At 37.1% G+C, this 26,745-nt stretch overlaps 1 protein-coding gene across 4 annotated transcripts; it reads left to right on the top strand.

Annotated features, from left to right (window-relative positions):
* The first annotated feature begins 7,059 nt into the window (after positions 1–7,059).
* LOC147525114 (early-responsive to dehydration stress protein (ERD4)) lies at positions 7,060–23,091 on the top strand. Of its 4 annotated transcripts, none has more exons than XM_086605420.1 (11): positions 7,088–7,532; positions 8,283–8,435; positions 8,766–8,901; positions 17,764–17,865; positions 18,054–18,173; positions 18,265–18,345; positions 18,461–18,801; positions 19,632–19,877; positions 20,831–21,155; positions 22,030–22,263; positions 22,727–23,091. In XM_086605420.1, exons 1-11 carry the CDS (start codon positions 7,213–7,215, stop codon positions 22,952–22,954), a joined length of 2,286 nt encoding a protein of 761 aa, XP_086461546.1. In that variant the 5' UTR covers positions 7,088–7,212; the 3' UTR covers positions 22,955–23,091. The 4 variants fall into 4 exon arrangements, with proteins under 4 accessions (XP_086461551.1, XP_086461546.1, XP_086461560.1 ...); XM_086605434.1 differs by lacking the exon at positions 7,088–7,532 and adding an exon at positions 7,984–8,202; XM_086605425.1 differs by lacking the exon at positions 22,030–22,263 and having other exon boundaries at positions 7,060–7,532.
* The last annotated feature ends 3,654 nt before the right edge of the window (positions 23,092–26,745 follow it).

Genomic DNA, 26,745 nt, shown 5'->3' with positions numbered 1-26,745 from the left:
AATTCGATTACTGCTCGAAGTACCAAAATGCATATGGAGATCTATCCAAGCCGAGACAAACCTTTCTTTGTACTTTGAAAGCCACTAGTCTTCTATGTATTCCACAACACCATAATGACCTCCGTACTCAAGTTTAAAACAACGTAGGTGTTCCAAGTACTCAACTTCAGTACGAGCTGTTATCACTGTTTCGAACATAAACATAAATTGTTCATACTTAACAAATTTCTCAAATGTTTTTTTGGCCTTTGTCTCGATGTTCCTCGATGTGAACTTCGACACAAGAGTGTGCAACTTCAGAAACACTATAGCTATCGCATTCATAAGTGTCAACTCACAATCAGTCGTAATTATCTTTACAGAAGTAGCTTTGTAGTCCAGAATATCACGCAACCTCTTCAAAACCCATAGGTAAGAACCTTCTTTCTCAATCTCCAAATACCCAAAAGCAATACAGAATGTCTTCATCGTGGATGTGAACCCAACAACTTTAAACAATGGCATCTTGAAGACATTCGTCTTGTACGTGCAATCCATGACAATGACCTCGGGAAAACACTTTGCCAAATGAATTGATTGGGGATGTGCAAACAACAATCTCTACATTCACCTGTTACTGGATTATCCCTATGAAACTTTGTGTACCCAAATTCTTCTAAATTTCTTAGAAATTCTTGCATTTGGTTTCTTCCACTCAACCGAACCAACTGATTCTTGTGACGATAATTGTATAAAGTGCTTTTGTTTGACAAATTATTGTCATCTCTGCTTCAAGAGGGTAAAATTTCCGCGGTTTAACACCACTCAAAGACAAATCCTGAACAATCAATTTTTCTTCAGCTTTTAATCTTCCGATGAATGCACGACCTATAAGATGCTCCCCAATAGTATGATTATGAGTTCCACATATAACACTCGGTATCCATCCCACTTCGTTTAAGTAATTCCCCTTTCAACACAAATGGGATGACCACACATTTTTTTGAACTGGATTGCCTATATTCTTTGGTTTTTGTTCAATATTTTCGGCTTTACGGATGGTCTAAATTTTCCACTCCTTTCGCAACTCAAGAAAACTCTAGGTCTTCGCCCAAGTCCCGAATTATCAGACCTTGATATCACAACCACAACTCCAACTGTCATACCAACTGTCGAACACCATCGGATCAACGAGTGACGATCTTCGAAGACCTGCGTAAACCCTTGATCTTAGATACTATTGACGAAAATTGTTTTTTGCTAAGTTATTGATAAAATAAATAAAAAATACAATCTTTCAAATTACATTATTACCTCAATTGCTGTAAATGATTCGGTCATATCGGGATAGCTAATTTCAACATTGTTGTAAAGTTCATCATCGGAATAATAATTTGATTGCAGTAGTGTTAAAGCTGACTCCATGTCACTTTTACCACTAATCAAAGTTATCATTTTGATTTTGGCGGGAGAATTTATCTTGAACGTTGCTTCCAGCACATGAGTCCATTCTTAAAGTGAAAATTTGGTGGGAATAACAACAATTTTGTGGGTAACTCAAGACTAACCTAAGAGAACAACAGAGGGAGGGGGAGAAATTTCAGAGAGCATGAGTGGTAGGAGTGTTCGTGGAATAGTAAGTATGGTGAAGAGCTCGTTTGAATTACAATGGGGTGTGGAGAGAGTTTTTTAAGGTTATAATGGTCATATTAACAAAAAATGGGGTGTGGAGAGAGTTGAGAGTTATTTAAGGTTATAATGGTCATATTAACAAAAAATGGGGTGTGGCGAGAGCAGCACCAGTTTTTTTTGAATAAATTTGCCGTGTGTAGAGAGACAATCAGGGTGTGACGAGTATTACTCATAAGTTAATATTTCATAGAGTACAGAGTACGTGACCTACTACCCGGTATTGCATTGTAAAAAGCATGGATATATGTTATAAAAAATGTCATATAGGATGTAGTATATCATACTTTATGGTATATCGTACTCATGTTCTATAAACAGAAAGTATATCATACTTTATGGATGGTACAATAAAACAATTGTTTAAGAAGATAGTATGTCAATAAGAGTTTTATACGTTTGGTAGTAGTATGTCATAAGCGCTACAATCACTGATATATATGACTATATGTCATACTCAAATGTTATGTCACTTTTTATAAGCTATGTCAATAAGAGTTTTATACGTTGGGTCTCATAAGCGTAGCAATCACAATTAGATATATGTCATACTCGAATATTATGTTACTTTTTTTATAATATATGCTAGTATGAGTTTTATCTGATTGGTAGTATGTCATAAGCGCTACAATCACTGATATATATGATATTATATGTCATACTCAAATGTTATGTGAATTGCTGATAGATATGATACTATATATGTCATACTCGAATGTTATGTCAGTTTTTATAATATATTCGTTTGGTAGTATATCATAAGAATCACAAATAGATATAACATTATATTTGTCATACTAGAATGTTATGTTAACATATGACATATTCCTCTGCAAGCGCTCAAACCTTCTGTTATGTTCATAGTCCAATTGTGGTATGAACAAAGAATGTTCATAGCTCATGACTATGAACAATCATTGTTCATAGTCAATTGTGGTATGAACACTCATTGTTTATAGTTCAACACTCATTGTTCATAGCATTGAGTGTTCATAGCTACCGAACTATGAACAATCACTGTTCATAGCTACCGAACTATGAACAATCACTGTTCATAGCTACCGAACTATGAACAATCATTGTTCATAGTCATAGTCGAATTGTGGTATGAACAAAGAATATTCATAGCTCATGACTATGAACATTGATTGTCCGTAGTACGTACAGTATACAAAAACATACCGGAAAGTAGAATTGTTCATAGTTCGGTAGCTATGAATAATGAGATGTTCATAGTCCCTTTCTCCCCACGCATTACAATCAAGAATTGGTTTCTTAATCTCATTACTGTAATTAGTACTAATCAGGCAAGTCCTCATCATATGAGGAGGAACCAGCAGGTATATTCACAATAATTTTATATCTTCCGACCTCTTAGGAGTTATGTCATATAATTTTAGATACTCACTGATATATATGACACTATATATGTCATACTCGAATGTTATGTGACTTTTTATAATATATATATGTTTGGTAGTATACTACAATCACAGATAGATATGACACTATATTTGTCATACCAGAATGTTATGTTACTATTTATGGCATATTCCTCTGTTCGGCGCTGTAAGAACAAACAAATCCATTTATGAACTGACATATGTCTGCTGATGGTCTTGTCTCGTGGTGAGGGACAACCCCAACATCCCAACAATAAGAAACAACAGAATATACAAACAATGCTTGTCAATATAGCGTATAGAATATTGCTCTATTTCATTGATTAAACCAAAGAAAATAAAAAAATAACACCATAGATACCGCTACAAAATAATTTAGAAGCCAATCTTGAAATCTTCACCATTGTGCGATATTACAAAAATGCTTACCAAAATCTTGTTAGAAGATTAGCAACAATCGCCGAAAAGCTTAGCAAAGATTGTACTCCTCTTTCCTAACGTCAACCATCCGTAATATGGAAAAAGACTCTCCCGTCGTCACTATAAAACTTTCCAACATTGAATTTCTCCGAAACCTTCCTCCCAACCTCATCCATGGGAAACGCTATAAGTTCAACAGGAGAAAAATAGTCACTCTAATGGTACAATCTAAGTTTAGTTTACTCCCTACTAGAAAAATTACGTCGGTAAAAATTGTGTCATACCTTCCAAATTAGGACACCTACACTTTGTGTGCTCCATAGATCGACACTTGCTACATTCCTTGGTCTTTCGAGATCCTCCTGCTTCATTACCAACTTCCACTACGCACACCAAACAAGCAACATTATTTTGAACCCCATGAAAATAACAAACAAGAAACATTTTCTTGCGTTTATAAAAAGAAGATAACGCACAAAATTATCACTTACATCCAGTATCTCTATTTAACCCATCATCATCCTCACTCACATCGGCAACTCCCTCGCGAAGACGCATTTCGACATAGTTAAGCGCTTTAGCACTTAGACACTAGAAAACAAAGGTGCACCACAAGAAAGATATTGACGAATACAAATCAGAATCAACAAACTTTTGTAACTATTTAATGTTAACAGACAAGTGAAATATGGCAATGGTATAAGAAACTTACCCCCATTGTTTGGATGCAAAAGTGGACATGTGGGCCTTGTGTGCCCGACGATACCACAGTGGCCACACTTCTTTTTTCTTGTCTCATTCTGACCTTTCAATCTACTACGTTTATGCGGCCTACCCTTCGATTTTATGTGTGGTGGATCATTAACAAATGGACGATGGGCGGTTTTAGGTGGGGTGAAAGGCAGACCTCGGCGGTGCCTTTAAAAGACGGAATGCCATCCATTGTACCACTTTCTGGTGGAATATAAGGCATTTCAAAGGGAACTTGGATTTGCCCGGAAGCTCTAGAAAAAGATGATAACATGGATTTAAAAACTTCACTATTTTTGGCTGTTTGAGAGGCCCATAAACATATCTTCTTGCATTTCCCTATAAGCTCACTGTGACAAATAATGGAAGCAGCCCGCGAAGAAAAACTTGGATCGTTATTTGGAATGACAGATTTAGCAACTCGTGTCTATCTCCTTAAAAAACAGCTCTGGGGTATTTTACGAAGGTCCTCGTGTTTGTAAACTAAAATGATATGTCTACATAGAAATCCAAACGACTGAAATAGCCCACATGAACATCTAGCATCCTGCTCTAAAAGGTTGTATTCCACACTCGTCTTTTTGCTGTTCGGATCTACGGTGATGGTGTATACACGAATATTGTCACCCACATCACGTTTATCTTCTACAATTGTACATCGATTCCTCCCAGAATCGCTTCATAAAAGCAAGAAAAGCAGCTCGAGTATAGATGGATTCTACCTGCTTTGCATATTCAATCAAGTGGCTACCAATGAAAGGCTTCATCGTTGCAGTCCTTACCTCTTCTTCGTGCTCTCGGTGACGGATATTTGCAACTGCCAATTCCATTTTCCCAAATAGCTCAAACAGCCGCATCCCGAGCTTAACATGATGTCTTATAACAGAGTTAATAGACTCGCGACGTTGGTTGCTTCTGCAACCGCCAAAGAACTCACCATGAAGATACGATTCTGCCCACCTTGCCCGTTTCTTCTGTACCTTCATCACCCATGTGTTATGACTAACTTCGTATTTTTCCACTAGTCATCTCCACCTTTCTTGAACTCTCCCCGAGAACATTTCATAAACATAATAGAGTGAACTCATTTGCAAATCCAGGGGATTTTGACATTGGTGATGCAATTTTTCAATACGTGCCAAAGAGCACGGCCGGTGTTCGAATCTGGAAGAATAGATTTCAAAGCTTTACGAATCATTTGCGTCACCATCGGTAATGATCGATTTAGGGTGTTCACCACACATTCGTCAATAAATGATTTCAATACCCACTTATAAGTGTCGCCGCACTTACTTATGATCGAGCAAAACCAAAACTATAGTGCGTAGGTGGTTGTTGATTCCAAAGAAACACAACGATCGGCATCTAATCGATTGCTCACATGCGTTGAATCAAACAACAACACACCACCAAAGCTATGGTAATCCGGGGAGGGAGGTGGAATCCAAAACAAAACAGCCTAACCCTGCCACTCGCATTTAACTCATAGTTGTAATGAAATAAAGGATCTAACTTCACCTTGTCCTCTAAGTTGGCAAGTAGTGTGTTGGCGTCGCCATCAATACAGCAACTTCTCCTCTCTTTTTCCATTTTGTTATACAAGTTTTTTTTTCGTAAAACCAACATTAAGGAAACCTCTAGCTATATGTGCATAGTAACCCATCACTTAGCATTTACGAACACCGACATCATTTAGGCACGTAGCAAATTCCAACGCTTCTCGACTCACATTTCTATATGACCGAAGAAACATTGAACTCGGATACCGTACAAGTGGATGTGTGTGTTCCCTAATAAACTCTTTCACAGTCGAAAACTTTGCTTCAGAATAAAAAACAACAACAATGCAGGCTTTACAATTGAACCTAGTGGCCTGTCTGGGTGTTCTTTTGGGTGTCATCGATTGGAGTTTATCTGCATGTCGTTGACCGACCTTGGGATGAACAGACAAATCTCCGTTTAATAGCAACTCCATTTGGATGAATTCTATAAACATCTTACGGATTAACCGGTGATTTGGCATACTCATTATAAATAGTGTAGGCCTCGTCCGAGGTCTTGAACTGCATAGATAAAAATGTTGCTTTGTCTTCTATATAAGCCCTATATGTATCAGACTCTTCAGCATCGCTATCACTACTGTCAATATTTTCATTCTCCATCAGGAAAATAGTTGATTCCACATCTAGAGAATCACTTTCATCATACCCAAAACTTTCGAAACATAGACTTCTAAGAAACTCTTCGTCATCATCGAGCCTTATTCGATTCGTCATAGGAGCGCCTACCTAAATAAAGAAAACTTTTTTTTTAGTACAAACGACCTAAATATGAAAAATTCTAATGTACCTTAAAGAGAAGAGGAAAGATTAAATCGACCCGGTGATTGGATGATAAACTAACCTCAATGTTGAGCGTATTCAAGCCGTGTAGTGTTGTTGGTTCTTTGTCATTTTTTTTTGCTTCTACTTCCTCACAGAATTTTTAGAGTGAAAGAAGTAAATGATTGACCATGAATTTAAGAAGAGGTGAAAGGGGTGAGAAGATTTGGGCGCGTAATCTAATTGAGAAGAATAGAAAATACGATAAATTGGGGATGAATAAAAATATGTGAAATGCCAACGCTATCCTTAGGTGGACACTTCGGTTACCGGTTACGGGTTGGAAAATATGTGGTCAGAAATTGTGCGTAGCCAATTAGCCATACATCACGCGCACTGAAGACATGCTCTTATTTTTACCTTAAAAAAACAATTTTATGGCACGCTCTCTACACTGACAGTGGTGCTGGTGGGACCAACAAAGAAAACTTTCCACTGAAATATTCTTTCCTTCTCTCTTCACTTTACTTGTTATCCCTTCTTCTTTCCGTCTGTCTCTCTCTCTCTCTCTCTCACACAATACACACCATTATTATTATTATTATTATTATAGACTTTATTATAGTGTAAGAGAAGAAGAAGAAGAATAAATGGCTACTCTCGAAGATATAGGTGTATCAGCATTCATAAACATATTAACAGCCTTTGCATTCTTACTAGCTTTTGCATTCCTAAGACTCCAACCCATTAATGACAGAGTCTACTTCCCAAAGTGGTACATCACTGGTTCAAGAACTAGTCCTACACATTCTTCTGGTAGAAACATTTTCGGTAAATTTGTTAATCTCAACTTCAAGACTTATCTTACTTTCCTTAATTGGATGCCCCAAGCTCTTCAAATGTCTGAATCTGAACTCATTGTTCATGCTGGTCTTGACTCTGCTGTTTTTCTCCGGGTCTACTTACTTGGGTATGCCAAAAACTGCATCTTCTTTTTTCATTTTGTTTTATACATTAAGAAGTAGAGAAGAGCAGTCAATATTATGCAGTAAAAGAAAGAGAATATTAAGCTGGCCATACTATAATACTATGTATTTGTGTGTTTACAAAAGGTTTATTCTTAAATAATGTTTGTAATTTGTGATATTCCTTTCTTCTTTGGATTTAGCAAATTGATTAATGTTTTAAGATAAGTAGCCCCATGCTTAATTTTTCCTTTTGTCGTCATAAGTTGAGCTGATTTTTAAATAGTCAGACTAGTTGAAACTTGATTTTCATAACTTTGTTTGTGCATGTATTTGGAGAACCAAATAGAGATGCAGAGTGTAAAACAACTTTGCTTACACTCTTTTATGTGTGACTATTGTATGCACTGGAGGAGGATATAAATGGAGGTTGCACATGTATCTGTTAGTTATAGCAGGCAGGGGAACCCCCCCACCCAATTCCAAACACGAAAAATTGCAATGGCATGAAACAAAAACAAGTAACTTATACCCTTAATTCTAAGTAGATCCCTAATTAATCTGAACAAGTGTTCTTTTAAGTTTTCTGTTGGGGATCCGTCCTTAGTATTTGAACTGGTTTGTCTAAGTACGTATGTCCAACTCCTCATGCTGAATCTCTAGTTGCACCATCTGGTATTGAAATATTTAGTGCTTACTTCTGTTGACAGTCTATAAGCCATGCCTAATCCCAGTGTTTTTTTTTTCCTTTACAGCTTGAAGATTTTTCTGCCAGTGACAATTCTGGCTCTCGTAGTTCTTGTCCCAGTTAACGTATCCGGAGGAACACTATTTTTCCTTAGAAAAGAGTTGGTTGTCAGTGACATTGATAAGTTGTCTATTTCGAATGTGCGTCCTCAATCTCAAAAGTAAGTATTGGATTATCTTGAACTGTGTGTCTGTGATATATATATATATATATACTATGCTTCAAGAAAACAAATCATTCTCCATTACTGTTTTCTGTTTTGGTGGAATCTTCATTCCTGGCTTATTTTTTCAGTTTTTAAGTTACATCAAATGGAGTCGTCATACTTCATCCCATTTGTAATGTTTAACGGTGTGAAAATCTTAGGATCATGCAATACTACATTCTGTCAATGAGTTGATATTAATAAGACTCGATACTCTTCTCTTGTCATGTATTTGCAAGTTGGGCAACTTTATTTAAGAGGATCATTCCTTTGATTGAATTTCAGGTTTTGGGCTCACATATCTATGGCGTACTTGTTAACTATCTGGACCTGCTTTGTGCTCTATAAGGAGTATGATAAAGTAGCATTTATGAGGCTACATTATTTGGCCTCACAACAGCGGCGTGTGGATCAATTTACGGTGAGCATCAATAGAAGATGATTTTATAAGCTACTCTCTGGAGACTTTGATATACTACTTATCGAAATACACGTTACACATGTGTCTCTCCATCTTATCCAGAATCAAGGCCAGTATAACGTCAAAGGCGCTGCCTGGGCTCCGCCTTGGCAGGTTTTCAACACCAACGCCTCGCCTGCTGCAAAGTCCAGTCATGACCTGCCCATCAGCAGTGGCACTGCCTTTTGTAAGGCTGTGTGGTTTGTAAGGCGGGAAAGGTGTTTAAAACTAAAAGCAAATTAAAAAAATAAAAGCCCAACAGATTAAAACTAAAAAAGAAGCCCAAAAAAGAAACCCAACTGAGCTATGAAAGCTATGCAAAGTTGCCTGATTTATCGCTACGTAATGTGTATGACACTCCACTTTTAGTGTTTAAATGTTTATGAATTATCATTTATTACTATGAAATTATATTCACATAAGTAAACAAACTGCAAGGAGTATATTTTCTGAGACATAGACATGTAGTTTATGTTACAGTTAAACATAGGTTTCTGTTTTTGGGTCAAACTGTCTGTGGACTGGTCAAAGGTGCCACCCAGGCGGGCTGAAACTGGTCTACCGCCCCCCTTATGCTTCTGACAGCGTAAGGTCCGATTAGAAGGCCTCAGATCACATTACCATTTTTCGTTAACCATTTATTATATATAAAGTTCAATACTTCAAGTACGTACTACTTCGGAACAGAATAGGTTGCACTACTTGGTTTTGTTTTGTTTGTTTGTTTTCATTTTTTGTTGGTTTGTGTTTTTTTGGTTGTTTGTGTATTTGTCTTTCTGTTTGTTTGTTTTTCTTGTTTATTACTTTTCTATTTGAAAAAAACAGAAAGAAAGATAAAAGGGTTGCACTACTTGGTGACTCTGTGATTGATGGCACTTGGATACAGAAGGGAAAAATTGAAATAGTTATAGATTGCATGATTTTTGCTGTAAAACTTAATTGTGCTGTAAACGGGTTGCACTACTTGGTGACTCTGTTATTGATTGCACTTGGTTACAGAAGGGGAAATTTAAAATAGTTATTGATTGCACTCTTTTTTCTATAAGACTTAGTGGTGCTGCCAGAGGAAACAGTATGTGAAGGTGCAAAGGTGATGTTGTCATAGGTTGGGAGTAGTGCTGATGGTCCTAGTGTGGTAGAGACTTGCAGTTGATTGAGTCTAATGGTGACTAGATCGTCAGAAAATGATGAAAGATCGTAGTTTATTTCAGGCTGCATTTGCAAAAATAGGGTTTCTTCCCTAAACTTAGATCAGTTTTGAAATTCGATTTTGTAACCTCATATTTGTTTGAAAATCAAATTTGTCCAGTAGAAGTCATTCCGATTGTCCTTGATTGCCAAGGTCGCAGAATATAATATATTAGTCTACAATGTTACAGTTTCATGATTTATTTGATCCTTTTGATAGAAATTGCGGCAGAGAGAAAATATGCATCCTTCTGGATATAGAGCCATCAAAATTTGTACACATGGATGGCAACATAGGTAAGGTTGTAAGTAACATGCTTCCCACAATATACTGACAGAAGAGATCTCTACATTGTTTCCCCAATAACGAGAAGCAAGGAGCTGTGAGGAAAAGGAAAACGTAGAAATATGGGGAAAGACAATCGAAGACCATCTTTACCAGATGTCCCTTTTTATTTTGGATCAGTACTAGTTGAAATAGAGAGCAATTATAACCCTACACACTCAGTTGCAAAAATTAATCTAAATTGATTGCTGAAATACGTAATTCGTAGAGATTATACTGTTTCTAAGTTACATTGGCATGGATATGTGTGTCCATATCCAACACGGATACGAAGTGTCTGACGCGGTCAAATATCAAAACATTGAGTTATATCACATACAATGTCTCCAACATTGACACGTGGATACGTATCCGACGTGGATTATTTTCAAAATATGCCGTGTCCATGCATGTAACATATAGATACTGTTATTTGTGTACTATGTTTGCAAGTGCTGTTTGTATCTAATTTGGTGAACCAAGGATTATCGATTTATGGTTAGCCGGTTAGCCCTAACGTGGAGAAACGTATATGCCTAAATTATTAAGATTGTATCGAATTAGTCAAATCCTTATATTTAGCGTGAGCTTCCAAAGAATAATCATACTTGAAGTAGGGGCAATGCACATGACAAGTCCCACGGCTGGCCCTTTCTGAACAGCAAAATCCTATTCTCCTAAACACATATGCATTGGAACCAGTTGACATTACATTGCTATACATTACCTTCTGCACTTTTTTTTCTTTTCTGTTTGGTAGGCAAGATTTATAATAGTTTCACGAAATTTTATCACCTAAGCTAGTTTATTTTTATTTTATCTTTATTTATTTATTATTATTCTTTTGTGTTACCATCAACTAACGTAGCTGGCACCTGCAACTACATATTTTGTAGATGTCTTATATGCTTAATGCTCCGTCTTAATGTTTATAATTCTGTAAATGAGTTCAATATCTAATAAAAAAAAATCTAATGACATATTACTCGTAGCTTTAGTAGGTTTAAAATTTATAAACAACTCAAGAATTTGAGGGGAAATCTTGAGTTATTTTCTTTTCAACCTAGAATGCTCATCTGCATGTCTGTGAAGTTAAATCAGGAATTGGTGTCTAGTCGGTCCAGGAGCAATTAGCGACTACGCCTAGTTTGTTGGAGATTAATCAGAATTAATTGGGAAATTCTCCCGAGAAAGATTTTTCTCTTATATAAATAACATAGCACATGCGATCAATAATAAAAAATGTTTATTGACGTTAAATAAAGAGCACACCAAATAGGAAAAACAAGATGTGAAAGTTTTCCCAGTTCTAAGAAAGTGAAATTGTTGCATAGCAGCATGACCTCATAGGAAACACAGTGCTACATAAGTCAAATTAAAGGAACCCATTGTACTAAAGCCTTGAGAATCGTCTGGGTTCTCCCACCATTTCACTCATGGGTTCAGGGCTTGGACCGGCTTCTCCATTTCATCTTTGGTGATGGTGCTTTGTGGCAAATTTGGTTTAGTTGTGAAGAGTTTTAGGCTCGAAGTGCATTGGATTTGGAATTGTGGATCGCAGATGGATTGGTTTGTTCTTGTGAACTACAGTTTTTATTGAACCTCCATCTTATAGAAGGCTTTGTAAACGTTTCTTTCGTAATTGAACTCCCTCTGATGATCACACTCTTAGGAGGATTGCAAGCTTCTTGGTCTACTTTAGTGAAACAGGGAAGGGGTCTGATTTATCCCTAAACTTAATAAAAAAAGAAAAATCCCGTTTAATCAGAAAAGGTAAAAACCCTTTGGTGCAATTAAATTAGCAAGAAATTCACTTTCAATAGGTGCATTCCCTCCATGTACTATTACATCTTACTCACAACAGCAGAGCGTTAGAGCTTCAACAACAGATATGCTACTAAGCCTACTAGTGAGGTGATGCTTTGAGATTTGGATGACTTTAGGGGAAGTGGCATGTGTGATTGTGAGAGTGGCATGTGCCATTCTGAGAGCGATTGAGAACTTATTTTACACAGTTTTTTTGTAAGGACAGCTTATTCTTTACACTTCTTTTTAGCACAATTTTTAGTTCGCGGTATAGATATGATCTGATATAGGGGCCGGGGGTTTTCTTTCCCTCTTTAGGGATGGTTTGAATACCCCAACCTTCCCTGACCGGTGGTTGACTGTGTTTTGTGGCCAAATTTGCCAGTAATTTTGGAGGAAAAGGACAGTCATGGCTCAGACAAACTGTATTTGCCTTTGGGGATTTTAGACGTATCACATAGTGCTGTTTCGAAAGATGGTGAAGTTGTTGGTGTTGCTTAGACAACAACAACAGAAACTATTGGTGGACAAGCAAAGAAATCGTATGCAGCAGCAGCAGCAAAGCCCAAATATGGCAGGAATATCGACACGTCAACCTTGCCGATTCCTGGAAAGCAAGGTGAGTATCCAACTTATTGAAGAAGAGGTAGAAAAGGGAATTAAATTCTGTATGCTCTCGTTAGTAGGTAGATTAAATTTTAAAAAGATTAATATTGAGAAAGTCAGAGCTCTAGTGACAGAGAAATGGCATCCAGTGGGCAGTTGGATGGCAACACCACTAGGTAAGGGTTATGTAATGTTTCGATTTGAGAAGATAGAAGATTACAACACGTTTGGGAACAGAGCACATGGGTGTTTGATCAACAACCCCTGAGACTTGTCAAGTGGACTCCAAAATTTTCTACCGAATAGGAATCACAGTCTCATGCGTTGGTGTTGGTGCGGTTCCCTGGGCTTAGTTTGGAGTACTAGGAGGTTAAAAATTTACTAGCAATGGGAAAAGCTTTGGGTCGACCAATGCATGTTGATGAGACAACAGCTAGAAGAGAATTGGGTTTCTATGCCAGTGTTCTTGTCAACATCGATATGTCCAAAAATGTTCCAGATAAGATTTGGGTAGAGTCTAAGAAGCATGGTGTCGCCTTCTGGCAGAAAGTGCATCTAGGAAAAACACCAGAATTTTGCTCCCATTGTAAAGGTGTGGGGCATACGGTTGCGAGTTACTGAGAAAAACAAAGGAAAAACTGATGAGCAAGCTCTGGCGGGTTTGTCTAAAAATCAAAAGAAGAAATGGAGGAAAGAGAATAAAAGTCAAGTAGAAGGACAGGTAGACCAGGCGTCCACAAGTACTGAGGTGCAGATTGCATTGCATGTGAGTGTAGAACCACTAACACAAGCTAATGAAGTAGTCGTGTTAGAGGGTATTGATGAACGGGGCACGGAAACTGAAGGACATGAAGAGGGTCATATCTCTGAACCAGTTGATGGAGAAGAGAGTGGTGAACCTAGTAATGCCATCAATGCTGCAGATCCTTGTCCTGAGAGGATGGTTGGAACTGTAAGGCAAGAAGCTGCATTAGAGAAGAGTAATGAAGTTGAACTGTAAGGAATTATAGGTAAGCTTGTAAGTAAGGAACAAAGTGGTTTTATTGCTGGGAGGAATGCACAAGCCAATATTCGCTTAGCATCGGAGATGGTTAATGAGCTGAAAAAGAAAACATAATTCCAAGATCTTGTTTAAATGATGAATCTTGTTTAATGACATGGCCTAAAAATCTTGGAATTATTTGAAGATTCATATTTATCTCATAGTTAATCGGATTTAATTGGATAATTTGTTATTTTTCCACTATCCGAACCCGAACCCGACTGGGTGAAAAGTTGTAACCTGTACCCGACCCGAATAATAGAATCAGACATGTTTCGTGACCTGTACCTGACCTGAATGGGATTCGGCTGGGTCGGGTTTCAGGTCAATCCGATCTGATTCCCTGCCCTAGTTACAAGAGTGTCTTGCGCCACTATTAGAGAAGATTCAGAGGAAAGTATCCAGCTGGAGGGGGAGGTTGCTTTCTCTTCAAGGGAGATGTGTTATGATCAATGCTGTTTTGTGTAGTATTCCCTCACACAATATGGCAATCTACAAATGGCCGATGTCAGTTATTAAAGTGGAGGAGAAGATGATTAGAAACTTCTTATGGTCAGGTGACCCTAATGTGAGAAAAAGTGTCACCGTAAAATGGGAAAAGCTATGTGAAGTTGGATTGGGAATTAGAAAGGTCAGAGAGATGAACAAAGCAATGCTTATGAAGGTGGCGTGGAATATAATCAATGGCGAAGGTGACTTTGCAACTTTTGTGAAGTGTAAGTATCTTAATCAGGAGAGGGCAATTATTACTTACTACAGGCCTACATCCACATGGACTGGAATCAAGCAAGCAATGGAAGAAGTGAAGCCAAGAACTCATTGGATTGTTGGTAATGGACTGAAAATTGATTTATGGAGACCGATGCATTAATGGACAGTCCCTGCAACAAATCCTTAATTTGACTGCTTTTCAGTTGATGGGATGCTCGGCAACTCTTAACATGGTCATACAGGGTTCTGAATACGTGGTACCACCTGATTTGGAGCTGCTTTTAGCTGAACATGATGTGAGTATTGCTGCATTACCTAAACCTAACAGTGGTGAGAAAGATGAGCTGATATGGAAGCCAGACCTCAAGGGCACGTTCTCGGTCAAATCTTTTGAGGAAATAAGAAGGAAGATGCCTAAACTGAATTGGTGTAAGCTGAATTGGAGTAAGTGCATACATCCTCAAGTGTCAGCCTTTGGAAGTTAAATCATAATTGTGCGGAAACTCAGGAGCTAGTCAAGAAGAAAGGTGTACACCTAGCAGCTAGGTGTTCGGTATGTAGAATGGATGATGAGGACTTGGATCATATCCTTTGGAAATGCACCTTTGCCCAACATTTCTGGACTTGGCTGACTCATTTCTTCAAGATAAGGTATCAATTCCACAACTTCATGGAAGCATATATAGTGGGCAAACATTTGAACCTCTTTTGAAGGATATGTGGTGCTGTGCTGTTGTGAGTTGTATTGTGACTCTGGAAACACAAGAATAAGTTGCACTTTGATGAGATCAAATGTCTCAATGGATTTCTGCAGGAAAGCCGTTAGAAGTCACTTAGTCATGTGATGACAGCATAACGTTCAGGCAGGCATGGCATTGGTTAGGATCTGGGCACCGAACCAAGGTTGAGAGCAGCGCCAAGGATTAGAAGCTGTACATGGATCCCTCCCGAAAATAATGTGGTCAAAGCAAACACCTATGGCGCGTCCAAGGGAAATCCAGGAGTTGCTGGTGCTGGTGTTGTGTTTAGGAATTCAATTGGGCTGTTCTTGCTTGTGTATAGTAGGAACGTGGGCATCTCAACTAACTATATGGCTGAATCTTTGAATATACTACAGAAAGGCTGGCATCATCTTTTGGGGGAGTCAGATTCTAGGGCAGCAGTAGTGGTTTTTGAAGCAGGGAACTTTCCATGGCAACTTAAAAGATGGAGACAAGCTAGAAGCAAGATGACAATGTGCAGAATTACCCATACTTGGCGGGAAGCCAACTTCTCGGCAGACCTTGCAGCTAATATGGGTACGTCAATTGATGAGAATAGCGCTATTTTGTATGAGGGCAAACCGCCATGGCTATAAATGGGAGGTGCCTCATCTAAATTACTTTCGATTTGATTGACCTTGCAATTGGAAATAGGAATACCTCCTGGTCTTTCTTATATCCCCACACTTGTACTTGTTTTTTGATATCAGTATATTCAAATCTTACCAAGCAAAAAAAAAAATATATATATTGTACGAATTCAAAATTCCGATTACAAGATTTAGCTACAACGTCAGCACTCTGTTACGTTCGCTGTGTGTTTCACTTCTGATTTCTTCAGATTTAGACATGAAATCTAATAGAAGCTAGAAGACTCTGACAGTACCATCGCACCTCTCATTGAGTCCGATGCTACAATAGCACGCCTGATCCCTAGTAAGCCTTCAGCTTACAGTCATGGTTCAGTTCTCTTCATTTACTGAAATAGGAAAGAATTCTCTTATTGCCATCAGCAAAATCAATAACACCTGGCAGTTATAGACTCTAATCAATCCCCCAAAGCCTGCAGCCAAACTGTTCAATGAGCCATCCAAATTTATCATGGCAGTACTCTGAGTCGCACTCTCCCAAGTACGCAAAGTCCTTACACAGCAATGATAATCTTTTCATCAGTTTCAGGTGACCCCTTGACAAAATTTTACCGGGATACCTTCATGTTCTTCAGTATGTCATTACCCACCACATGACACAAATGTTCTTTACCAAGCATAAAAAAGTTCATTATGCTTGAACCTCCAATTGCTTTCATTCCATGTGACATATACGGTAGCGCACACCACAGATCTAACAATCTCAGAATCAATCATATTTGCTCTATACACCGTCTCAAATACCATGCCATTCACTCTGAGGTCTTAACTACTGGATCCATTCTCATAGACAGACCAGATGTTCGTGTTAAGAGTGAAGTCAATAAAGAGGTTCTGAATTTTCTCTTTTATTATTACATAGACAGCGTGAAGAATGGTTTAATACTTTTCATCTAATTACTTATTTTTTTGCATTTTTTGTTTATGTTATTTATTTATTTACTTATTTGTTTTTCTTTTTCCTATAAACTTTTTATCTAATTACTATGTCCTGTGTTACAAACTCTAAGAGGTAGACTTCCTTAGCAAGATGCTAAGGCTACCTAACCCAATTAAAAAGAAACGAAAGTTACAACACTAAGCTGTTCCAATTATATATGAAATCATTGAATCTAATATCTAAGGTACAAATCCCCCCTAGTCCAATTGTACAAAGTTTCTATCACTTCTTCAGCTCTTCTCTAGCCTTCTGCACCTCCTTGGGTTTATGCTCAAAGACTCTTGACTTCTTTCATTTCGAATAACCTATACGGCTTTTGGTAGATGTTCCAAAAGCCATTTAGGCTTAGATAATGAGGTGTGGAGTACAATATCTTTAACAATTGTACCTTGATGTCGTACACTTGACTAATCAAAGGGATAAAATTAGTAGGGATTGGATCCCCAATTGATTGGATATTCAATTTGGCCTCATATTGGGAAATTGGGATCCGTAAACCCTAGATTGCACTAATATTCTCCAATAAGTTAAATACAGAAGTAATTATGCCAACTTATATTCATATATCAACCTGTAGATGCTTTACAGCCTTAGCACCATAAAGAATCTTAAATGTAAGATTTGGATGTAGGTTCACGTAGGATTGACTCGGCTATACTTGACTAGTGATAAGATACTGATATTTGAGGAGCTGGCTGTTAGACCTAAAGTGCACATAGTGGCGTAATAGCAGATGGTGACCAATCTTTTGAGTATTTCTTGTTATATTCATGAAATGTTTGTTGTTCTGCCAGGTAGTTGTCAGAAATGTCCCGCATGTTACCGGTCACTCAATATCAGAAAGCGTGGATCAGTTCTTCCAAACTAACCACCCCAACCACTATCTTGGTCACCAGGTATAACAATTATTTTTATCCAGAGTTGCAGAGTCTTTTGATTGCAATTTCCCATTCAATGTCTTGTGATATTTTATATTGGCTTACTCTAAAATCCGTGTATAGCTTTTGCGGGTTACATTTAGTATGCATTGGTTTGTTTGGTAGCTATTACTTGTATTTGTGAGATTCACTCTCCTTCCTTTCAGGCTGTTTACAATGCAAACAAATTTGCTAAACTTATACGGCAAAGGGAAAGGCTCCACAATTGGTTCGACTATAACCAGCTCAAATTTGAAAGGCATCCAGATAAGAGGCCTACTAGAAAGGTAGTTCATTAATCAAATCAATTTGTAGAATTCAGTTTCTTTTGGACCAGGATATGTTTTAACTGATGGCTCATAACATGTAATATTTCAGACAGGGTTTTTAGGGCTATGGGGTTCAAGGGTAGACTCGATTGAATTTTATAAACAAAAGATGCAAGAGCTTGATAAAAGAGTAAGTTTTACATTTAAAGGATTCTAGATACTTTTCATGTTCATAGCATATAAAATCTGTAGTTTTGTCTTAAGATTTGTAAAGCATGTACGTTTACTCTAATAATGTGTTTCAGATTGAATCCGAACGACAAAGAATATTGAAAGATCCCAAATCTATCATGCCTGTAGCATTTGTTTCATTTGATTCACGTTGGGGAGCTGCAGTATGCGCACAGACTCAACAGAGCAAAAATCCCACATTGTGGTTAACTGATTGGGCTCCTGAGCCTCGTGATGTGTATTGGCAAAATCTGGCTATACCTTTTGTGTCCATAAGCATCCGAAAGCTTGTGATATCTATATCCGTATTTGCTTTGGTGTTCTTTTACATGATACCCATTGCCTTTGTTCAATCACTTGCAAATCTTGATGGTCTGGAGAGAGTTGCGCCTTTCCTAAGGCCTGTAATAGAAGTGTAAGAAATTTCTTTCCTTTATATTGATTTTAAATTTTTCTTAAGAAAAAAAACATTCGAAATGCGTAAGTGTGGATTATTCCAATTAAAAAGTTTCGAAATATGCATATGGTCAGACTTACACGTGTTAAAAATGGTAGTGTAATTCTGTCACCTCGTAATATTCAGAAGATGGTCTCACATTAACTTGATTAAAAACACTGTAAACCAAAAAAATATTTGCATAAGGTGGCTCAGAGTTATCGAGTTCTCAAATAATATGTAATTTTGTGGTTTAGAATATTGTATGTCAAGGATTCCCTTAGAGGTGTAGTATGTGAAACATAATCTCTCAATGTTGAATCTCTGGGTTTGACTCACATATTTTTCTTGGCTGTCTTGTGTTGTTGATTGACCCTGAGGCAGAGGCCTAAACTATTCATGGCTTTTTATGCCATCTAACGAAGTTACAAAATGATATTGCTCTTTTGTGAGGGTTGAGGATTCAATTCCAAAAATATTAACTTGTTGCATGGAAGTCTGAGTTTTCTGACGATTGCTTTAGTCTTTGGACATTTTTTGGTCGATCATATCCACCGGTTAATTTTATTGATAGCGTTGTAATGGCTTGTTTAATTGCCAAATCAGTGATCAGATTTATTTAAACCAGCATTTTGGGATATAATTGGTTATCTTATGGATTATTATTATACTAAATTTACCTTCTCTATATCTAAAATCCAAATCTGATGGTAAAATCATTATCCTACAACAGATGTTGGATGTCCTTTGAAATACCAACTTCCATTCACCTCTCTATCAACATTAACCATGCACACTATGTCATGCAGGAAGGTGGTCAAGTCATTCCTACAAGGTTTCCTTCCCGGCTTAGCACTTAAAATCTTCATGTACATTCTTCCCACAGTCCTGATGATAATGTCAAAAGTTGAGGGGCATTTGGCAGTATCTGTACTTGAAAGAAAGGCAGCAGCTAAATTTTACTATTTTATGCTGGTGAATGTGTTCTTAGGGAGCATAGTAACTGGAACAGCCTTTGAGCAACTTCATTCTTTCCTTCATCAATCACCAACTCAGTAAGATTCTTCCGTATACTTTTGAAGGATTTAATGTGGGTTTTTAATGTGGGTTTTTATGCTCTTGTTAGAATTTTGTTGGTAAGTTATGCTCATGGACTATGGATGCAACTGTGGGGTTTTGCTAATTTTTGCGTCTAATTAGCTTCTATGGTTTTCAGTTTGTTTGTATTCTGTCTTCTTTTTGTTTTCATTGTTTTGCTGGGGTTGCAGGCTGTATTAGGGGTGATGGGGGTTTCTTTCGGTCTTGAGATATTAGTTTCTGGCTAATTACTCAAGTGTTGATGTAATATTCGTGGTTATATAAATATATTAATATTTATCGATAAAAAAATAAAATAAAATAATAAAGCAACTTGTTATTTCCTGTTTATATCTCACAAGAAGCATGAAGTTATCGAATGTGGATGTCAATCTTTAATAAATATTTTCACACTCTTTTTGACTTTATATTAAGAGCAGTTTTGATACGTTTGCATTTAGGTTTCCGTTGACTATGTCAAGAGTATGGCGTGTTTGATATTAGGCTTACCAAGAGGGTTGTGCATTCAAGTATTATTTACTAACTTAAATAATAATTAAAAAAACTGGTGTTAATTTCCTTAACATTTCTTCAGTCAATTGCCTAAGTTGTTGCTTTCTGGTGCTTGTGGACGTATGGTGTTGAACCACCTGGTTCTGGTGGCTTTTGTCAGTGGTCTTCTCTTTTTATCTAAATCTGTACATCGTGAGTAAGGTATCCTAAGATTATTTCATTGCTTAGTTACTCTTATCAACAACTAATATTGGTGACATGTTTTTTGTTTTAAACTGCTGTTTCTATATTTGTAGTTTGTATTTATAGAGTCCACCTGATACATATCTTATTTTCCTCATCTAAAAAATTTATACTAATTAAATAGTTGTTCTTACTGACTCTCTTTCCAACATCCTTCTTTCCTTCTTGTTTGTAGGATCCCCAGAACCATTGGAGTATCAATACCAATGAAGGCTACTTTTTTTATTACATATATAATGGTTGATGGGTGGGCTGGAATTGCAAGTGAGATTCTTCGACTTAAGCCACTGGTCATATTTCACCTGAAAAACATGTTCATTGTGAAAACAGAAAGAGATAGAGAAAAAGCGATGGACCCTGGTAGTGTCGATCTCCCTGAGACTCTCCCTACACTTCAGCTATACTTCCTTCTGGGAGTTGTGTATGCTGTGGTCACTCCAATCCTTCTTCCATTCATACTTGTCTTCTTTGGCTTTGCTTACCTTGTTTACCGTCATCAGGTTTGTTACTTGCTAATACTGGTGTTGTTGGTTTTTTATTTATTATTTATTTTTTTGTTTCATTTATTATTTTTTAAAATTATTAATATAAATATGTTTTTATTATTTCTCCTGAAATTTTTATAATTACAAAGACAGTTAACCATGCAATACATCATGAAGCTTGATATTTCATGGTATCTCGTATGTTTGACCCCTGGCTTAAGTCTAACAGGAAATCAACAATTCTAAGTCTTTTTAGACACACTCTTACAAAAGTGTTAGTGCTGCAGAAACTTGACACAGTTGGATGTATAGAAAAAACAAACAACAAGAATTAGGTGGATAAAGGAGATGCGTATCATGTAAAAGGGATATCTATTAGGTAAAAGTGAACCGTAATCGCAGCTTAGTTGGTGAAACCTTTGGTGTTGATACCAGAGGTGGGGTTCAAACCCCGCTAGCATCACTGGCTGTTGATCTCACTTAAAACAGGCTTGCCACTCGGAAAAAAAGAAAAGAAAAAGTGAACCACAAAATAGGAAGTACAAGGGACTAAATAGGCTATGTTTCGAACTTGGTTACAATGATTTCAGATATCACCTATTTATATACCTAACAATGAACTCTCTGGACAGCACAACTGACTTGAGAGAAAATTATTTACCTGAACTACTTAGACTGACTTTTGAAAGATCTGGACTGTGCAATCCATTTAAGTATTTAACAAACTCATTAGTTATACATCGTTCTGTGGAAGTACAGCTATATTTTAAACTTTCTTAGTAGATATGTTTCACAACACTAGCTTCACATCATTCTATTGTATATATGTTTGAGTTTCACCTTCCTGGAATTTAAAGCTAGTGGGTTTCTCTGTTTTGGTTCACCCCAGATAATAAACGTGTATTACCAACAATATGAGAGTGTTGCTGCATTCTGGCCATATGTTCATAGCCGTATCATTGCAAGCTTGTTAATATCTCAACTTCTTCTGCTTGGTCTTCTGAGCACAAAAAAGGCTGCTAACTCCACTCCTTTACTTGTTGTTTTGCCTATACTAACCATCTGGTTCCACAAATACTGCAAGAGCCGGTTTGAACCTGCATTCAGAAAGTATCCATTAGAGGTAATGCTCATGGCATGGTCTGGCATGTTTGTTACATCATATCACCTTAATTTTGTATGTCAGAAACCACTTCAACATTTTGTGCACTAGAAATCGTCAAAAGTATTGAGTAATAGCAGTTCATGGTAGCTTGATTGGTACACTGTATACTTCATGCACAGGAAAATCCTCTCTGAACATTAAAAGAATGGCATGTTTAAGTCTCAAAGCACCTACGGTTTGGTCATACTTGGGGATGCATTTTGCACAAAAGAAGCCTTGCCTTCCCCATTATTCTTTGGGATAATCTGTTGCTTGATGATGGCTTTATAAGGACTATTGTATCTTGTTGATGCTACTAGTCTTGCTTTGAGCAGTGCTTTTTGGATGTTCCATGTTATTTGTTGCCGTCTATATTGTAGGTGGCATTCATCATGCTAGCACATTATAGTATTTATGCAATATTATTTGGTCTACTTTTCAGGAAGCCATTGCGAAGGACACAATGGAGCGAAGTGCGGAACCCAATCTCGACCTAAAAGCTTACTTGGCTGATGCATATTTGCACCCAATATTCCGGTCATTTGAGGATGTAGAGCTTTTAGAAGTCAGAGTGGACAAGAATCGGTCTCACATCGACACACCATCAATGAGTGAATTAAGTTCACCCTCCCCACCCCAGTATATGTATAATTATGACTATGAACATTGAATAAATGCTGACAGCGATTCGTGTTTGCTAGTTTCTCGGTTCACAATTCCAACATTTTGGCTGATTTTGTGTTATTCTCGTTCATTCACTAATGTAAATTGGTAGTGAGTTTTACTATCAGAGAATGGTTCATGATCTTATCACGTGTCAATCAGCTCTTAAAATGGCAAATGATTGAGGCGTCACTGCTAGATGTAGTTACCTGTTTATTGACATTCTCCACCTTATAAGGTGTTCTGCTCCTCATGTTTTCTGAATGCAGTTGGAATTTCAAAGTCTTATTTGACAGGGTTTCTCAAAATGAAAATTTTGCATAGTTGGTTTTCGATAATGGTTTTGAGAAGCAGTTGTAGGCCAGGAGAAGTCGGAGTGAAACACCATGGTTTTGTTTTATTTATAAATTTTTTATATTTTTGTTATGGGTTACTTTGGAATGGCTTGATCGTGCAATGATTTTAATGTGTTAAATAATTCTAATTTATTTGATAATTTAGTCAGAGGAATAGCTCCAGCATGTGTTTATATATCAAGTTAATAACAATCCTTACAACATGGGCTACTACCTAGTTGATGGAATATATCAACAATGGGCTACACTGATTCAAACAATCTCATCTCCAGCTAGCAAGTCCCATGGATATTAACTTTGCAAAAGCACAAGAATCAGCTCGTAAAAATGTGGAACATGGTTTTGGTGTTTTATAGGCTAGATTTGCAATTGTTAGTAGGCTTGCTCGTTAGTGGATAGAGGAGCTCTATCTCGTATAATGAAAACATGTATTATACTTCACAACATGATTGTTGAGAATGAGAGTTATGAACAACTTCCAACGTGGAAACCACCTTTAGATGAACGATTGCGACATGAAGTTGAGATGCAGAGTAATGAACATGAGCTTGTGCAAGACATGGTAGCCATGACATTAAGTATTCGTTGTGGAGCTACTAATGAACAATTGAAGAATGATCTGGTGCAACATCATTGGGCATATTATGGTGCATGCATCCCCACAACTAAAGGAACAACTAATAAGTTTGTTTAAGTTTGATTTGTATTAGCTGTATTTTCTGTTAAGTGTGTTTTTTAAGTGTGCTTTTATCAAGTTTGTTTTGTTTAAATAAGATTGTGATTTGTTGAATACAATTGTTGTTAATTTGGTATAAATTTGCGCATTGTTTAAATTAAATTAAATTAAAATTGTTACAACTTACTTCAAATTAAAAACGTTACAATTTCAAATTAAAAATGTTACAACTTACTTCAAATTAAAAACGTTACAACTAAAAATCATCGGCTTCATATTCTTTATTTTCATCCCTCAGAAATGGATTGGGAGAGCATGTTCACCTACCACGACACTGACTAACACTACTTGTTGATCCAGTAGAAGAAAACGACCCAAACTATGGAGTAGGAGGGGTTGGAATGTATGGAGTAGGAGGGGTTGGAGTGTATGTACTAGGTGGGGCTGGAGTGTATGGAGTAGGAGAGTTGGAAAATTTGGGTAATGAGGAACAGAAAGAGCAACATGAGTACCTTGTTCTTGTTCAACCCACTTATGATAAATAGATTGTTGCTTAGCTTCCCAAAATGTAAGTTGAATACCGCTAAACTTGCTTAGATCAAGCATCATGATATCTTGTTCTTCCTGTGCTTCATGTCTCAATCTTTCCTCTTCTTTATCCTTTTTCATTGAGAGGAACATTTGTCGTTTTAGGTCTGTTTGTTCTTGCAGATATTTTGCAGTTGTAAGTTGATTCCTCTAGAGTTTGTGTCATTTGGTGTGCAACTTCATCAGCATCTTTTTTCTTAAACTTCCTTCCCTTTGGGCGTTTTTCTAATGCGGGCACTTCACTTGATGGTTGACTTTCTTCATCTAACAAAGTATTGGCTATTCCAATATTTTTAGTGGTTGATCCACTACTGACGCCACCACTAACATCACTACTAGAAGTGGTTTTCTGTTTTTTTTTGAACCACTATCACTTCTAGCTTGATAGTAGTGATTCCATTTTGGACTTAAAATTAAAACCCAATAACAATGCTCAAATTTAAATGGTTCATTTACAACAGTTAAATAAATAGTATGAGCTCATGACATTATATCATCCATATTAGTACCACTAACATTCACTCTCAATTGTTGCTCATAATAACCTTGACATAAACTTACCGCATGTTGGATTTGGTGAAAACGAGCTTGAACCGATCCACCAGTTCGTGGTTGGTGATAAGCACCCAAAACTGTACTATAAACGCAATAGAGACATAATATTTCGGTTAATTTTGTGTTTAATAATCATGAAATAATCGCATTTTCGTATTTTTACAGGTTGGAGCAACTAACATACAAATAATGATAAAGCCAACATTTAAACATGGAATAGGGAGTGTACATAAGATTTCCAATTAAGCCCATCTGAAGCCCAACAAATCCACACAGAAGCATCAAACTTCTGAAGCTCCTACCTCTTGAACTAGGACTCCGAATGCGACAAGTGAGCCGCTCAGACGATCAGTGCGATGAACTCTACGCATAGGCGGAAAATTGTGAAATTGCCAAAAGACCGGACCGCCACTGGACTGCACCTGGACCCACTATACGGGCCCACAAGATTTGATGAGTCATCATACAAGTCAAGACAAAGGTGCAAATAATTGGTGCAAAAGTGACACCTTGCATGTAGTTAATAAAGTTAGATGAGATTAGGTGTTAATAGTGGAAAAAAGATAGGTGTCATTTTGTTGTGGATTGTATGGGTAAGAAAGTAGTATGAGTGGAATGATCTTCTACTTTTTCTTTCTCTTTGAATATCTTAGGAAAATCTTAGATTTTTATCGTCATTTGTTGTATTTCGCATGTTTAAGCGTCCGTTAGGATTTAAATAGCAAAACTAAACTTAGCTAGTAATCCAAATAAATCTTACTCACTAGTTTCCCTACTTAGAGTATAAGAAAGATGTAAGTGGTCCTATAATTTAGGTTGGTTCAAATCCCTACTCAACTAAACGCAAGAAGACGTGAGTAAGGACTTGAGTATACTCTGAATGAAATAAAGATTTCGTATCTTTATACCGAAAAGTGATAGATATCAAATAGCGCCGCTGCCATTCTAAAGACCCAATGACCTGTGCTTGCAAACTGGAATTGCTCCCCCCCACTCTCATCCTTTCATTTATTTATTTTTCTTGTGTTTTTGTTTTTTTTTTTTTTTTTGAAATCTCCAGCGTTTTGCTACTGATCCGCATGCTGCTTTTGGTTGCACTTACAGGTTCCAAATGCTAGGACCTGGAAACTAGGCTACAACAAACACTAAGCTTACTGTGAGAAAATTTGACTTGCTGTGCACGTTTCTTTTCTTTGGCGGGCTTGCAGGATGCTAATAGGTTTCAAAAATTTTAATAGACTATTGTATGATTCACATGTATGCAGTTATGTCGTAGCATGGACTATTTTTTACGTATTAGGTTAGAAATATGCATGAATCATGTGAATACGCCTGTAAATATCTATATATGATTAAGTGACTATGAATTGCATATAAATGCATATGTACATGTCCATGGTACTATTTTGCATGGTTATATATATATATATACAGTCCCGATCTTAGAAGTACGTACTTAAGTTAGTAATTAACGGACTAAACCTTACATAATATCCACGAGATTTAGTAATCTAAAAACATTGAAAAAACCCCACCGTAATCTCTCTCTCTCTCTTTTATTTCTCTCTCCAAAATTTCTCTCATATTTCTCTGTCTCCAGTAACTATTCTTCTCTCTCGACCA

The sequence above is a fragment of the Coptis chinensis genome, chromosome 1, assembly GCF_015680905.1.
Source record: "Coptis chinensis isolate HL-2020 chromosome 1, ASM1568090v1, whole genome shotgun sequence".
Lineage (NCBI taxonomy): Eukaryota > Viridiplantae > Streptophyta > Magnoliopsida > Ranunculales > Ranunculaceae > Coptis > Coptis chinensis.
This window is presented reverse-complemented; position numbering and strand designations above follow the sequence as displayed.